The sequence below is a fragment of the Myotis myotis genome, unplaced genomic scaffold, assembly GCF_014108235.1.
Source record: "Myotis myotis isolate mMyoMyo1 unplaced genomic scaffold, mMyoMyo1.p scaffold_m19_p_19, whole genome shotgun sequence".
Taxonomy (NCBI): Eukaryota; Metazoa; Chordata; class Mammalia; order Chiroptera; family Vespertilionidae; genus Myotis; species Myotis myotis.
In genome coordinates, this window is record NW_023416323.1 from 37,711,858 (window position 1) to 37,728,650 (window position 16,793).

Genomic DNA, 16,793 nt, shown 5'->3' on the forward strand with positions numbered 1-16,793 from the left:
TAGAAAAGAAATGTGGAAGACGAAAAGTAAAATTACTTGAGATCTAGCAAAGAAAACAAGAAAAAATACAACTAATGCCTGTGCCTTGGATTAAGCCCAAAGAAGGAAATCTATTCTCACAATCACAATAATCTAAAAGTGCAGGTCGGAACTGCTTCCTTAAATTCAGCCTAGCAGAGCACTCTGAAAATAACCCAATGTTCCCCACTAACCTCCAGAGCTGAGTCTCCTGTTCTCTGAATACCCAAGGAAGAAGAGAATTAAAAAAGAAATTGGGAATTCCTTAATCAGATGGTCAACAAAGGGCCAGGGCCTTCAACCTGGGTTGCACGCTCAGGGTTCCACCGGCACCGACGCAGGCACCTGGCAGCCCTTACCTGAATGTCTGTGTCCTTCACGGGTTCAAGAGGTTCAAAGGTGGTGGCCGCGCTCAGGCTCTCCAAGCGCTGGGAGATGTGGGATATGTCAAGTCCCCGAGACCCAAGGAGAACTGACCTATGTAAGGATACAGGGCAGGGAGGAAAAAGTAGGATTAAGACCTCAGTAAGTTTCATAAAATACTAAAGAGTATTCTTTATCCAAAACTCCCTGTATACTGCCTAGACCAGGGGTGGGCAAACTTTTTGACTCGAGGGCCACAATGGGTTCTTAAACTGTACCGGAGGGCCGGAACAAAAGCATGGATGGAGTGTTTGTGTGAACTAATATAAATTCAAAGTAAACATCATTACATAAAAGGGTACGGTCTTTTTTTTTTTTTTTAGTTTTTTTTTTTTTTTTTATTCATTTCAAACGGGCCAGATCCGGCCCACGGGCTGTAGTTTGCCCACGGCTGGCCTAGACACTCTTATATAGTTGGTTTATACCTTTCCATAAAGATCTATCACCTGAAATAATAGACCAACACTGCATTTGGTAGCTAGAGAGAAAGTTCTGGTTGTGCCCGAATTAGAGTAAGGGACTTGTCAAGAATAACATGAGAGTATGTCAATAAAATAACAGGCCAGACGGCTTCAAACAGTTTGCAGTAAAGGAGATCATGAGACAGGTGATCGTCTCATTCGTTTTATTATTTACAGCAACTGCAGCACGAAGCAGCATGGACAGTACATAAACAAGCATGGCTGTGCTCCAATACACCTGAACAGGCGGCCGCTGGCTTTGGCTCACAGCCTGCCACCCTGATGAACACCTTTATATGTGTCATACATATTCTTTTTCACGTGTGAAAAAATTTAATTTAAAAATATTAAACAGAAACAAAAGTCTATCAAATGTGTTCCCTAAAATAAAAACTCCAACAAAGTATATTTAAACTAATGAATTCAGCACCAAACAATTCAATCTTAAACCTACAATCTAATTTTAACTAAAATCTGTAAGACAGTTTTCTTTCAAAATTTCAGGTAAGAAAAAATTCCTTATTCAGTTCTCTCCTCTGCCCTCATCCTGTACTAAAATATTCACAGCACAATTTATGTCTCTGGCAAGAAGATGGAAAAATACAGTCAACAGCCCTTTGGTTTCTTTTTAAGCACTTGCCCCATCTTGTACCCATTCTTTCAATATTCTAACTTCCTCCTCCCTAAAATAATGAATTTAAGGTAGAAAGAGATGAGGAAGAATGGAAATTTACAAGAAAGAGAGCATGACTGATAATTGTTACCAAGAAAACATTTTCCGTTTTTGCTCTTAATAGGCTGTAAAGCTGAGGCAATTAAATTATAACTATAGCAACTCAGCTGGCATGATGATCCTCTGGCTCCAGCAGCATCCTTGCACACCAGCACAGAGCCTGCACACTCAAGACCGGGGGAACTACAGGCAATGGGGAGCAGCAGTAAGGAGCCTAGTTAGCCGAAATGTCTAACGGTTGGCTGGGGTGCGGGGGAACAGAGTCGGGGAGCAGTTGGTTGCATGTAGCTGCAAGGTTGGATAGCTCAAAATCCCTGCCAGGGCTCCTCTGACTTACTTTACCAATACCAACATTTATTACGTACCCCAAACAAGGTACTCCTCTATAATAATAAAAGCGTAACATGCAAATCGACCCAACGGCCAAACAGCGGAACAACTGTCCCGAAGTCCTTCCGGACGACCTTGTGGACAAAGCCAGGGCTGCGAAGGCCCACTCTTGCACGAATTTCGTGCATAGGGCCTCTGGCGTTAACAAAAGCACTTAGGTCTTTCTCAAGTTCAATTCAGAAATCACCAATTTCCCACATCTCCCACACAGAACAAGTAACACACCCCGCCCCTTTGCATGTGCTCTGGAGTCAGCCTGTCTGGGTTTGACCCCTGGCTCATCACTCACCAGTTGTGTGATCTGAGAATTACTTGCCCTCTCTGAGCCTCAGCTGCTCAATGTAATAAGGGGACAGCAGTCCTAATATTCATTGTGAAGATAAGCAAATCTTAAGTAGTCAGTAAATCACACTTCTTTTTTTCTTTTTTTTTTTAAATGTTTTTATTGATTTCAGAGAGGAAAGGAGAGGGAGAGAGATATAGAAATATCAATGAGGAGAGAGAATCATTGATTCACTGCCTCCTGCACATCCCACACTAGGGATCGAGCCTGCTACCTGGGCATGTGCCCTGACTGGGAAGCAAACCATGACCTCCTGGTTCAGAGTGGATGCTCAACCACTGAGCCATGCTGACCAGACTAAATCATAGTTCTTATGGAAAGCACCAACATTTTTTTTCTGCCTCCCAAAATTATAAGCTCCTTGAAGACAAGGACCATGTCTAACTGATGGTAGGAGCCCCAGAGAAGTCCCAGGCCCGGCACAGTGAGGACCCCAAACACACGTCTGTGGAATCAACAGCCCGATCAATGCTGTGCAGCAGCAGCAGCCACTGGCCGGCCATCAGTCAGCACTCTTCTGCAGCTGCACTCTCTGGCGCTCACCCTCTTCCTGGATAATCCACTGGCAGACACTGCATTGCCAGGTCCCTCAGAGGCAGCCCACGGGGTCACTGACAATAAGCAGACAGAATCACTCCTCGCTGGATGGCTTCTCGCCACTGACTGTGCATCAACTTCTTCCAATGCCCTTAAAAACATTGCTCATCTCTGAGTGCTCACTGGCACAGGCAGAAACACTCACCTGTGGGCCCATACTGACTAATATACTTGCAGGAGCCATTATGACCCAACAGTCAGCGAACCCAGGCAGGAACTGCTGTGACTGGTTTCTGCATGACAAAACTCTTCGCCCCTTCCCATCCTGATCATCTTTGCTTGTGATATGGGCTCACAGCTTGGTCAGAAAGACTGGCTGGAAAAGCCGGGCAAGGAGACAAAGCAAGGCTACTGACCTGTTTACACACTCGCTCTGAGTTCCCAAGAAACTGGCTTGTGTGTCATTTACAAACTGAATCCAAATTCAGGACAGGAGAGAAGAAATGGATCCTGCCCCCAGCCACCCAGCAGCAAAGCTGCTTCCCCACCAGTACTCACGCCTTGACATCTGCTGTCTCCTGGGACGTGCGTGTGAGGGTCCTGGAACGCAGGCGCTCGCCCGCCTGCTGGATCTCCTGCAGGTTCCGTTCCACGTGGGGAAGCTCTGAGATGCCCTCGGTCTCGGCAGCAAGCTGCTCAGCTTGCTGAAGGAGCTCGCCAAACCCCTCGGTATCCATTGGCGCTGCAGATCCTAGAGGGGGAGAAGAAAGGGACCTCAATCGAGGAAAAGATAGTCTTTAAACACTATCTGAATCTGTTACAAGCTTAATAAAACACTAGGGCGTTGTTTTTTTTAAAATATGGAACACTTTACGAATTTGCGTGTCATCCTTGTGCATGGGGCCACGCTAACCTTCTCTGTATTGTTCCAATTTTAGTATATATGCTGCCGAAGCGAGCACAACACCAGGACTTTTTGTAAACAGACAAGTGGATTTGTTCCTGAACATACCCCAAGAACAGGCCTGACAGAGAAAATGAGTCAGACTGTGAAGAAATAGATCATTTCTAGCCCTAGGCGGTGTGGCTCAGTGGATAGAGCATCTGACTGCAGATGGAAGGGTCCTGGGTTTGATTCCTGTCAAGGGCACATGCCTGGGTTGCAGGCTCAGTCCCCAGTAGGGGGGTGTGCAGGAGGCAGCTGATCAATGATTCTCTCTCATCACTGATGTTTCAATCTCTCTCTTCCTCTTCCTTCCTCTCTGAAATCATTAAAAATATACTTTTTAAAAAACAAATAGATCATTTCTGTGTATATTGTCAGGCCCAAGATTGACTTCTGCCATCAGAACAAATGCAAAGATACTAAGCCACAGATCAGGATTCCTGCCTCCTTCCACGGACTCAAAGAACCACCACCCTCCACCTCCTATTTCGCCACCTGTCTAAGTAAAACAACACTACCCACAGTACTAGGCAACTTATAAGGCCCTTATCTCATGACTAGAGGCCTGGTGCACGACATTTGTGCACTGTGGGCGGGGAGCAGGCCTAACCCCGCATTCGGACATCCCCCGAGGGGTCCTTAGTGCTGCTGCGGAGTCGGGAGAGGCTCCCACCACCACTGCTGCGGTCGCCAGCCGTCAGCCGGCTTCTGGCTGAGCGGTGCTCCCCCTGTGGGAGTGCACTGACCACCAGGGGGCAGCTCTTGCATTGAGTGTCTGCCCCCTGGTGGTCAGTGCGCTTCATAGTGACTGGTCATTCCGCCCTTCAGTCGATTTGCATATTAGGGTTTTATTATATAGGATAGGATTCTCAGCAACTCTGTGAGAGTCCTGAGCAAACAGAAGAAGCAACTCCAGCCCACAGAGCTCAGCTCCATGCCCACAATACTCTCCACTACAAAGGGGCTGAACCAAGACCAGAAGATAGGTCTTCTGACTAATTTCACGTTATTTTCACATAACTGCTCCTCCACTAACATAATCACATAATAGACAGTCTCTTCAAATTCATGTCCAAGTCTCCACTCTCATGTTCTTTAGCTTACAAGATTACTGAGAGGAGGGATCCATGTTTGTCTGTTATGATATTCAGATGTTAGACTTAATTGTTAATATACCTACTACTTTTAGAAATATGATTGCTATTAATAATTACAATATAAATAGCAGCTGGCTTCTAGACCATGAATGTTAACAAGACCACCTGTTTCTCCACCAAATGACCAAAAAAAGCCCTATGAACAGTGTTAAAAATTTAAGAGATATTATATATTTATGAATTATATATATCCTGTACTAGCCTTATATAAGGATCTTAACCAAAACGATGTTAAGTCCTATGACTATTTAAATAAACAGAAGATAAACAGTATCACCATCATTAGGGGGGGAAAATTCATGTTGCTAAAAGGCTAACAAAGTAATTTATTTAAAAAATAACAAAATTCCTTAAACAGTAGCTCTTGTTGATTATACTTTTCTACTTTGTTTTAAACCCACTTTTGAAATCCCACTGGTCTAGAATTGTGGTTACAGTACTACTTAATATATATCTCAGCTGTGAAGGACCGGTTAATGTTAAAAGGGCATAGTTACCATCATAAATCTACAGCAGGAGAACGAGAACTTTTTAAAGTGAGCATTAAGCAACATTAACTTTAAAGGCAAGGGCACAAGGTTAAAACAAAAGTAGCTCAGCTGGAGTAATCATGAAAACGCTTTGAAATTCTTTATGAAGTACTAAACTGAGTTCAATCTTTAGACAAAAAGTCATATACACAATAACTCTTCACTTAAAGTTTCCAGAAAAATCATTGTCTTCACCCAAGAGAATCAGGCGATCTCTACGTGTGGGAAATGGGATGGCAGACAAAGGAAGTTTTTCTCAAGGACCGAAAAAGAAGAATATTTTTAAACCAGAGCTCCTGCCTAACGGAGAAATGTTTTACCTCAGAACCCTAAGGTCAATGACATTCTGCTACCCACCAGAAGCATGGCTGATCACCAGAAAGAGGAAAGAAAAGTAATTGGCTGCCTCTTCCCCATACATTTTTCTCACTCTGAGATAAACACAATTTGTCCATCAGAGCCAAAGCAAAGGAAATACTGTTTTTCTTTCATAAGGAAATTTCTGGAACTCTCTGAATAAAGAACTGAATGAAATAAAACTTTTCTATGTTTAAAAGAAGAAGAAGAACCCAGCCGGTATGGCTGAATGGTTGAGTGCTGACCCATGTACCAAGAGGTCAGCAGTTCCATTCCCAGTCAGGGCACACGCCTAGGTTGTGGGCTTGATCCCTAGTAGCGGGCATGCAGGAGGCAGCCAACGGAAGTTTCTCATCTATCTATCACTCTCCCTTCCTCTCTCTCTGAAAAAAAAAAGGGGGGGGGGGGAGGAAAAAGAATAACATTTTACATTCCTGTAAGAGAAATTCAGACAAAGGAAATGCTCAATTTTCAAATGACCTACCCATATAAAGATTTAGAGTGATGATACCCAGCCGGGCGTGGCTCAGCAGTAAAGCATTGACCTAGGAACCAAGAGGTTCGATTCCCAGTCAGGGTATATGCCCAGGTTGCAGGCTCAATCACCAGTGGGGGCGTACAAGAGGCAGCCAATCAATGATTCTCTCTTATCATTGATGTTTCTATCTCTCTCTCCCTCTCCGAAATCAACAAAATATATATATATATATATATATATATATATATATATATATATAATTTTTTTTTAAAAAAAAAAGTTTAGAGTGAAGGGTTTAAGTATAAATAATTAAGACAAACAAAAATCATGATTCACTTTCATGTGGTCCAATAAAAGACTTTTTAAATTTATTTAAAGAATTATTTTGACCATGGTAAAAACAAAGCCTGAATCTCTAAACAACACCCTAAATTTTATAAGCCCCAAACTGAGCTCTAACCTTATCTACAAAACTTGTTCCTTGCCGTCTCAGTGTGGAGACACCATGACTCAGTTGCTTCAGCCAAAAGCTTTGAAAGCTTGCATGACTCATACCTCCCATCCAAGAGGTCAACGAAGCCTTTCAAATCTACCTTCAAAACATCCAGAATCGACCTCTTCCCACCACTTTGACCCATCTGAGTCACTATCACCCCTTCCCTGATCTCCCGCTTCAGCCCTCACCGCCTACAGTCTATTCTCAACCCAGCAACCAGGGATCCTTTCAAAGTCCGAGCACATCCCTCCTCTGCTTAAATCTCTTGTACAGAGGGAAGCCCTGTAGAAGCAGCCCATCTCTCCTTACCTCCCAGACTCACTCCAGGCCTGTCCCCCTTTCCTTTCCTGGGCTCCCGCCACTCTGAGACCTCTTTGCTGGCCCCCCAGTGGTCAGGCTCGTTCCTACCCTAAAGTCTTTGTACTCCGTTTTCTCTACTTGGATCACTCCTCTCCCAGATATACACCAGGCGATTCCCTGTCTCGCTGTTTCAGCTAAACTGTCACCTTGCCTTAGATGACAACCTAGAACAAAATAGTTAAGAGTGCAATCTGCAACCCCCACCAGCACTCCTCCATCTCTCTTACTGTCTGTCACCCCTGCTAAATGTAAGTTGCACAAGGACAGGGACTTGTCTACTTTGTTCACTGATGTTCCCCGGGTCTTAGAACAGTGCCTGGCACAGAGTAGACAATCATTTTCTGTTGAATGAACAGGAGGAGTTTTATTCTTCCGTCCGTGGAGTCTGTTCTCCAAGGCTTCCTGCACTCCCCTGCCAAATCGGCACCCACTGACAAGCAAAGAGCAGAGCAAACACATTCCCTTCCGACTACCAACTGATACTTAACATTTGAGGCTGCAGAGCATAAGGCAGTGACAGTATAAATGGCATCATTTCAGATCACACTTGGTCCAGACTAGTGCTTTTCCCAGACAAAAAAAGCCAGTGATATTTTAGAAGAAATAACCCAGTTTTCAGGTGAACGGAATCCCAAACCAAAAGAATAAATATACATGTAGGAAGAAATTTGCGATAGAACTTCAGAGTAGAAAATAAACTTGTTCCATGTCTCTGAGAAGAGATATGTATATAACATCATTTTTAAGAAATACTGGCTCTATCTTGCATTGTATATAAAGCAACCAGTAGAAATTAATTTACAAAAAAATTATTGCCAGCCAGCATGACTCAGTGGTTGAGCATCGATCTATGGACCCAGAAGGGTTGCGGGCTTGATCCCCAGTGTGGGGCAGGCAGGAGGCAGCTGATCAGTGATTCACTCTCATCATTGATGTTCCTATCACTCCCTCTCCCTTCCTCTCTGAAATCAATAAAATTATTTATTGAAATCAATAAAATCTTTTTAAAAAATTATTAAAGTTTCCAAATCTATACTCTGATATACTCACCATTCCATTTCATTAAGATGTTTTAATTTGTGGTTAATTTAATCAATTTAAGGACAGTTTTTAGTACCTCTGCAAAATACATATCAAATCAGACATAAAATATAGGGGTTAACCAACCAAATATCAATTTTGACCCAAGATACTGGAAACTGATCATGAAATTAACCTCCCTCGCTTTGTCCAACAGAAAGAACTAAAATGATGGGGTGGGAGAGGGATGAAGTCCAAGCTTCGTGTTGTAAAAATCTGGCCAGGACACATGCAGAGACTGGACGCCAGCTGCCCCCTTGGGGAGCTATGGAGGAGGGAGCCAGGAAGGAGCCAGAGAATTCTCGGAAGTGGGTTGTGGACAGTCAATGGAGCAAACCTGGGGCTGGATGGGAAAAGGCCAGTGGGGACGACTCATCGCACTGAGTCCTTTCTGTCTGCAGTGACTCAGCCTGATTGGGAGAGGGCTTTGGAAACACTGACAGGTGCATCACAGGGTCCCAGGGCCCCACGCAACAAACTGCTCTCTGGTGCCCCTGGGCAGAAGTCCTACTGAGCCTCCAGACCTCCTCAACTACCAAGCAACGGAAAGCCTTAGAAGGAAGGCAATTTACCACTGCTGTCAGAAGGCAGGACTGTTTACCCTTGCAGGGGGATAACAGAAGGGAGGCTTCGAGGGGGTGTCATGGGGGGGCGTAATTTTCTGGGGGTTTTTTTAATCTGGGAGCTGCTTAATAGTGCGTTTGTTCAATTAGAAAATCCATTGAGCTTCACTCAAAGGGGAAGGTGATCAGGATGGGGCTGGTCACCAGAAAGACCAAGTGATTGGAGAGCTGACACTTTCAGCCCCACCCACCAACCTCTGAGAAGGGGAACCAGGGCTGCATAGTAATCTCTATAAAAACTCTTGAACAGCCCAGCCTGCATGGCTCAGTGGTTGAGCATCAACCTATGAACCAGGAGGTAACAGTTTGATTCCCAGTTTGGGGCACAGGCCTGGGTTGTGGGCTCAATCCCCAGCAGGGGGCGTGCAGGAGGCAGCTGATCAATAATTCTCTCTCATCATTGATGTTTCTACATCTCTCTCCCTCTCCCTTCCTCTCTGAAAGCAATAAAAAAAATATATTTAACCTGCGGGGTGGGAGTGGCCGGGGGAGTGATCAATCGGGGAAAAAGGAGACATATGTAATACTTTAAACAATAAAAAAAATGCACAGATATATACATTTTATATATAGATAGATAGATAGATATAGATATATATATATATATACACACACACACACACACACACACACATATATATATACTGGTGTCCCGGTGCACGGATTCGTGCACATTGAAAGGAAATTAATTAGAAGAAATATTTTAATATCGCTAGTCACATCTTGCTAATGAAAAGAAAATAGGATTCTACCAAGTCTCCTATCTACCTACTCCAGGATTTCTGTAAGGATCAAATGAGATGAGGGACAGGAAAATGCTTCACAAACATTTGGTTAAACTATAAAATGTTTGCACCTGGCTATAAAGCAAGTCCTGTTCCTTGGCTGAAGAAACTCCAAGGATGCTAGTTGCTAGGGAGAGGAAGCTGGGCGTTGCTATGTGACGTCATTACCCAGCGCCCACAGCCACCGTTTTCCGGGCTGAGCTGGGCTGTGGGCCACATTTTGCACCATGGGGTCTTGGCAGCATCGGCTGCAATTTGGTGGCGTATCACTCCAGGGTGGTGGCAGGGCCTGTGTACCACTTGGGGGAAGCCGAGTGTTGGTTGTTTGCACCAGATCAGTGATGCTGTTTATTTTTAAATGGCCAGTGCGCATGACGGCAGCTCCTGCATTGAGCGTCTGCCCCCTGGTGGTCAGTGCGCGTCATAGCTACTGGTCGGACAGGCGGACACTTAGCCTTTTATATTGAGAAGATATTTAAGAAAACAAACTCTTGAACAATGAGATTGATGAGTGCTGGGTGGTAAGTGCTTCCACAGGCTGGAAGGGTGGGGCACCTGTTTCATAGGACAGAAGCTCCGGTGCTCAAGACCCTTCCAGATCCCACCTTATGTACCTCTTTGACTGGCTGTTCATCTATATCAGTGGTTCTCAACCTGTGGGTCGTGACCCCTTTGGGGGTCGAACGACCCTTTCACAGGGGTCGCCTAAGACCATCAGAAAACACATATATAATTACATATTGTTTTTGTGATGAATCACTATGCTTAATTATGCTCAATTTGTAACAATGAAAATACATCCTGCATATCAGATATTTACATTACGATTCATAACAGCAGCAATATTACAGTTATGAAGTAGCCACGAAAATAATTTTATGGTTGGGGGTCACCACAACATGAGGAGCTGTATTAAAGGGTCGCAGCATTAGGAAGGTTGAGAACCACTGATCTATATCCTTTATAATAAACTGTACATGTAAGTAAATGTTTCTCTGAGTTCTGTATCCTGCTCTAGCAAGTTAGTTGCACCTCTGACCTTCAGCCAGTCTGTCAGAGAAGCACAGGTAACAATGTGCTTCTTGCGACTGGCTTCTGAAGGACAGCAAGCGGGGGCAGGGGTGGGGGGTACAGTCTTGTGAAACTGAACCCTTAACCCTTGGGATCGGATGCTATCTCCAGTTAGTTAAGTGTCAGAATTGAGTTAAATTGTAGAATAACCAGCTAGTGTCCAGAGAATCTGAGTGTAGCTTGATGTGTGGCAAACCCACACATCTGGTGTCAGAAGTGAAGCAGTGTTGCAGTCGGTGGTGTGGGCGTAGGAAGACTATTTTTCCCTCACAAGTACAGCAGACACTTAACTATTCACAATGCTGAGCCCTTCTAGACCATCTAAGTCAGTATTCTCAAAGAGTGGCCCCTCTAGGATTTTGCAGCTGATCCGACTCTTAACCTGGGTCCGCAGGACACGGCAGGAGACAGGCTCACCTGGCCCTGCAGCCATCTCCACTGCTCAGGCCCTGACTTAAGAGTATTCATGCTTACTGAATTACAATGTGTACACACCTGTTTTCCGGCATTATTAGCTCATTGGTCTATTGTCTTTTAAAGCACCAGCCACAAGTAGACTATGTCTTCATTTGTCCAAAGCTTTGTGGATTCTCAAGCCAGGGGACTACTGAGTGCTTTTAAAGACTGCTAGGTCATCCCAGAAACGGCTGTTACTCACTTATCCTGGCTTAAGCCTATATGCCCCAAAATTAGCACCTTAGGATCTCAGAGCTGGCAGAAAACAAAGGAAAATACGAAAGAGACCCAGAGCTACCCATCCTAGACCTGTCTACCAAACTCTCTTTCCCAGTCTCTGAGACTGGTATCCGAGGACAAGGGCCGCCAAACGTTTTCTGTAAAGGGTCAACAGTGACTATGTTAGGCTTTGTGGGCCAGTCTCTTGCTGCTACTCAGTTCTGCTTGACAGTGGATGATATGTAAACAAATAAGGGTGGCTGTGCTCCAATAAAACTTTAATCATGGCCCCTCCAATTTGAATTTCATATAATATTCATGGCTCACGAAATAAGCTTTGAATTTTTTTCAATGATTTTTAAAGATGTAAAAATTCTTCTTAGCTTATTTGGCCCCCAGCTCGTAGTTTGGCAACCCCCAGTTTGCTGAGGGCATCTGAGCTAGACCTGGCAAGGAAATCCTGGTTCGGTGCTTATAGCTACGTGCCCCGGCCAATCCACCACCACGGCCTCTGCAGTGGAAACACAGAAAGATGGAGTAAGTGATGCAGTAGACCTGTTGTCATTCCCCTTCTCTCTGGAAGCCGTTTATCTGAAGAGTATATTTGGGAGAAGAAATCTGTTTTATAAAAGATGAAATCTGTCCGGGATAATGTGTTCTTTGGACCTAACACACAGAGTGCTAGAGGGAACTCACTGCCCTTTTCAAGTACAACACAACCTATTAAACCATGCGAATTTTTCCGTATCACCCACAATCCAAACAGCCCAGTTATCCAATAAATAAAAGGACCGAGGAAGAGATGAAAGGACAAAGACAAGGCCATCTGTCTTCCCTTCAGTGTTAAAGGAATCTCTCCTGATTCATCCATTTGCTTGAAATGATGACACCGACTACTTCCCCTGCGGAATTTTAATATATTCAAACAATACTTGTTACCTCTCACTATGGAAGTCTAATTTTACCACAGACCCAAATATTCTCCCTTCAACTACAAAGATCCTGCAGTCTAACAAATGCAGTTAGCACTGCTATATTCTGGACTAGAGGCCCAGTGCACGGATTCATGCGCCGGTGGGGGCCCTCAGCCTGGCCTGCGGGAATTGGGCCAAAACCTGCTTTCCAACATCCCCCCGAGGAGTTACGGATTGCATGAGGGCGGTTCTCAGGTGACACACCCCGAAATCGGGCTCCCTCCTCTCTGGTTCCCAGTGCATCCCGTAGCTCGGCAGCTCCTGCACTGAGCGTCTGCCCCCTGGTGGTCATTGCACGTCATAGCTATCAGTCGGACAGTCACTTAGGCTTTTATATACCAGTATATAGATGCCATCTGAGGGGGGAATTTTGTATACATCAGAGGAAATAACTCATGCTATTTATTTATTCCTTTTTTCTTCAAAATGTACAACTAACAATGCTATTCCCTTTTTCAACTATTTTTAAAAGTTTTAATATAACAACAAAATTAATTTTTTTTAAAATCTTAAAACAGAATGGGTAAACAGAAGACTGAATTTTGAACCCACAAACCTGGTTCAAATTTACAGTGTTCACTTACTAGCGAAACACTTCTCATCTATAAAAAGATAATAACTCCTAACTACTTCAAGAGGTTGGTGATACACAGAAAGTATTCTATAAACTCTACTGATTTATGTCGTAAAAATGCTAGCTTTTTTCCAAAGCTGCCAATTTGGCAACATTTTGTCATCCTATATAATAAAAGGGTAATATGCAAATTGACCCTAACAGCAGAACGACTGGAAATGACCGGTCACTATGACACACACTGACCACCAGGGGGCAGACGCTCAATGCAGGAGCTTCCCCCTGGTGGTCAGTGCGCTCCCACAGGAGGAGCTCTGCTCAGCCACAAGCCAGGCTGATGGCTGCCAGCACAGCGGTGATGGCGGGAGCCTCTCCCGCCTCCTCAGCAGCACTAAGGATGTCCGACTGCAGCTTAGGCCTGCTCCCTGGTGGCAAGTGGACATCCCCCAAGGGCTCCTGGGCTGCCAGAGGGATGTCTGACTGCCAGCTTAGGCCCAATCCCCCCTGGGGAGCAGGCCTAAGCCAGCAGGTGGACATCCGCTGAGGGGTCCCAGACTGCAAGAGGGCACAGGCTGGGCTGAGGGCCCCCCCCCCCAGTGTACAAATTTTTGTGCACCGGGCCTCCAGTTTCATTATAAACATCTCTGTTTCAAAAGTAAATATGTGATACTAAAGTATAACTTACTTAATCATAACTCATATCATTCAATAAGAACTTCTGAAAGGCAGTTAAAATTTTTTAATATACGTTATGCTCCCTATTAAAAAATATGGTTATTATTATAAGTCCAAATTTCCACAATGAAGGTGTGATTCAAAAGGAATTTAGCATTTAATTTAAAGTTAAAATCTTGCCCTCAAACCTTCTTATTAATTAAACTGTAATAAGAGCAGTGTTCAGTATTCAACACCAAAGATTAATGAGTAAAGTCTCACTTGAGATTTCAAAGACTGGTTCTGCGTTCCTCTCTGCTTCTGAATATATAAACTATGGGGTTAGATGACAATATCATTCCACTTTTTACTGTATCTGTCTGCTGCCAATTATACCAACAACCAAAAAAAAAAAAATTACATCATAACAGATACTACTGTTCCAGAGGCTTCTAGGAAGAGAATGAAGATTCTTTTATAATAGTTGGATAATTCTTCATAGTCTTGTAAGACTAAAAGAAAGTCAGCCCTAACCATTATTCAGAAGGCAGACTTCTGGAGCAAAGGAACCGAAAGAAACGACCCTAGACAGATGGGAAACTGAAAACAGGGTGATTCAGTACAAGCACTGGCCTGGATGACCCCGTGTCTGCAGTAAGGGCTGTGCAGCATCAGCTTTCCTGATACATGAAATACCACTTGCATTATTTCACCTTCAATGAGCAAAGAGACGCAGCCTGGCATCGCATAGAAACAGCCAGGATCCACCGAGCTTACTACTTTCTGATAAACTCTCAGCTCCCAGGAGCAGCCAGGCTTGGGAGCGAAGAACAAGGGACGCCAGCCTGGCTTTGCCGCACATCAGCCCTATACTTTGGGACTGGCCCTTCCCCCTCTCCGGACCCCGGTTCGACCACCAGCGAAGATGAGGTTGGCGCAGATGGTTCCTAAGGGCCTGCCCTCCATGAAGAATTCGCCAATGCGGACTACGGCAACTCAGTCTTTAAACCCAACGTGTCTTCAGAAGGAGCAGCCCCGATCCAGGGGATGGAGACCGTCTGTGCACCCAACCTCAAGAGTGACAGCAACCCCCCCCCCCGAACCCCCCACCTCCCAACGGGCCGCCGCATCGGCCTCCAAAAGGTCTCTGCATCTGGCTTTTCTCGCTAAACCTATGAGTCTCAACTGGGGGCAGGTCTGTCCTTCAGGGGTCACTGGCAACATCTAGAGACATAACTGCGGGAGAAGGGCCTTGTGCTCCTGACGTCTAGAGGGTGGAGATCAGAGGGACACCCCACAAAGCACAGCTCCGCCTCCACCACGAAGACTTGCCCAGCCCCAAACAACAACGGCGCTGAGTCTGAGAAGCCTGCGGTCGGCCCCGTAATTTTGAAGAAAGAGAGACCCCCATCAACTTAGGTTTCGCCTTTGCAGAGGATGGGGTGCTGTGCGCCCAGAGAAAGCTCGGGGAGCCACCTCCCTGGATGGGGAGCAGCATGCCCCTGGGTGCGATGGAGGAGACAGGCCAAGGGTCGGGAGAGGCTCACAGGGTCGTCACCTTCGCCCAAAGCTCCCAAAGCCCCCTTCCTACCGAGGGCGATGCCTCCCGGCAGGGTGCACCCCGAGGGGCGAGCGAGCTGCGGCGGGGACCGGGCGGTGGGCTGGCGGCGCTGGGTGGGGGCGTGGCTACGGGGGGGGGGGGCCGAGGAGCCCGGAAGGATGGGGGGACGGGAGGACAGGGGGACACGGCTCCGCACACAGACAGAGGGGAGACAGAAGGTCCTCCCGGGACGCAGCCGGACGCTCGCCAGGCGCTGTCTCGTCCGCATCGGTCAGACATGCCCGGCTCCATGAGGCGAGTGGGAAGTGTGGGCAGCATGGCTCCGGGCGTGGGGACCCAGCTCCGCCCCGCCCCGCCTCGGGGTCCCCGGTTCAAGGCCAGAAAATAATAATAATAATAATAATAATAATACACCCAGGCCCGCAGGACGCGCGCGGGAGACAGGCTCACCTGGCTCGGCAGCCGCCTCCGCCGCTCAGGTCCCGGCCACGGAACGCGGCCGCCGCTTCTCGCGCCGCTCGCCCGCGCTTCCTGATTGGCCCAGGCCGGCGCTCCCAGAAGCCCCCGCGCGCTGCGCCGCCAAATGAACTTTATAGAGACCCGCGGAAGCGGACAAGGACAGGGCGGGGCCGGGGGCGGGGCCTTCCGCTGAGCTGTCACTCCCTGCTTGCCAGCGGCCTCCGCCCTCGCCTCCCCCACGTGGTTACTGAAGGTTCAGTCCAGAGAAAGCGATTCCACAATTGCCAATGCGGATTTCTTTTCTTTTTTTCTTTTTTTTTTAAATATATTTTTATTGATTTCAGAGAGGAAGGGAGAGAGGAGAGAGAGATAGAAACATCAATGATGAAAGAGAGTCATTGATCAGCTGCCTTCTGCACGCCCCATGCTGGGGATGGAGCTGGCAACCCCCAGCATGTGCCCTTGACCGAATGGAACCTGGGACCCTTCAGCCCACAGGCTGACGCTCTAGCTAGCCACTGAGCCAAACCAGCCAGGGCTAATGCGAATTTCTTACCCTTTACTGAGCGCCATCCTAGTGACAGGCACTAATCTAGACGCTGTGGGCGCAGCGGCGATTGCGACAGAAAAGATCCCTGCCCTTAGAGAGATGGCAGGCTAGTGGGGGAAACAAAATGTGATCAATAGCTGCTAGTGTGTAAGGAGGGCTATGTGGTCAGGGAAGGAGTCTGGGGAGGTGACGTCTGAGCTGAAACATGGCTGATACGAGAGAATCAGCCGTGTAAAATCGTGGCTGCAGAACATTCCAAGCAGAGGGTTTCTCATGGACCAACACCATCTCCTCACTTTTTGTCATTTTTCGCATCCCTGACTCTACTGAGCTCCCACCACCACTGATCACCCCCTCCCTATTCTCTCATTCTCTTTTTGAAATGTTCAGTCGGCTCTGTAGAAATTGAAGTGGAGTTTAGTTCCTCCTGGACCTTTTCCCCTATTGCAATAGTCTATTGTGCTGACTAAAATAAGCCCTTACTGCTTTAACTAGTGTCAGACTTTGTTTTTCTTAACACTTCAGCATATGGTGGGTTCTCTATAAATGATTGGTGTT

The 16,793-nt window shown here is 46.2% G+C and overlaps 1 protein-coding gene and 1 non-coding gene across 5 annotated transcripts in view; both read right to left on the reverse strand.

The window, feature by feature from the left end:
- Nucleotides 1-15,782, reverse strand: part of NUP93 (nucleoporin 93) — an 85,522-nt gene extending 69,740 nt beyond the window's left edge. For 3 of the 4 annotated variants that reach the window (XM_036345437.1, XM_036345435.1, XM_036345434.1), the window contains exons 1-3: nt 15,677-15,782; nt 3,464-3,656; nt 378-495 (exon numbers count right to left, since the gene is read on the reverse strand). In XM_036345437.1, coding sequence (XP_036201330.1) covers nt 378-495; nt 3,464-3,642 — 297 coding nt within the window. In that variant the 5' untranslated portion in view covers nt 3,643-3,656; nt 15,677-15,782. Of the gene's footprint in view, nt 1-377; nt 496-3,463; nt 3,657-15,676 lie in introns of those variants that run through there. The other variant, XM_036345441.1, reaches the window with a different exon arrangement.
- Nucleotides 3,760-3,867, reverse strand: LOC118674905. The gene has a single exon (XR_004973750.1). It is a non-coding gene; the product is annotated as a U6 spliceosomal RNA (small nuclear RNA).
- Nucleotides 15,783-16,793: the final 1,011 nt, after the last annotated feature.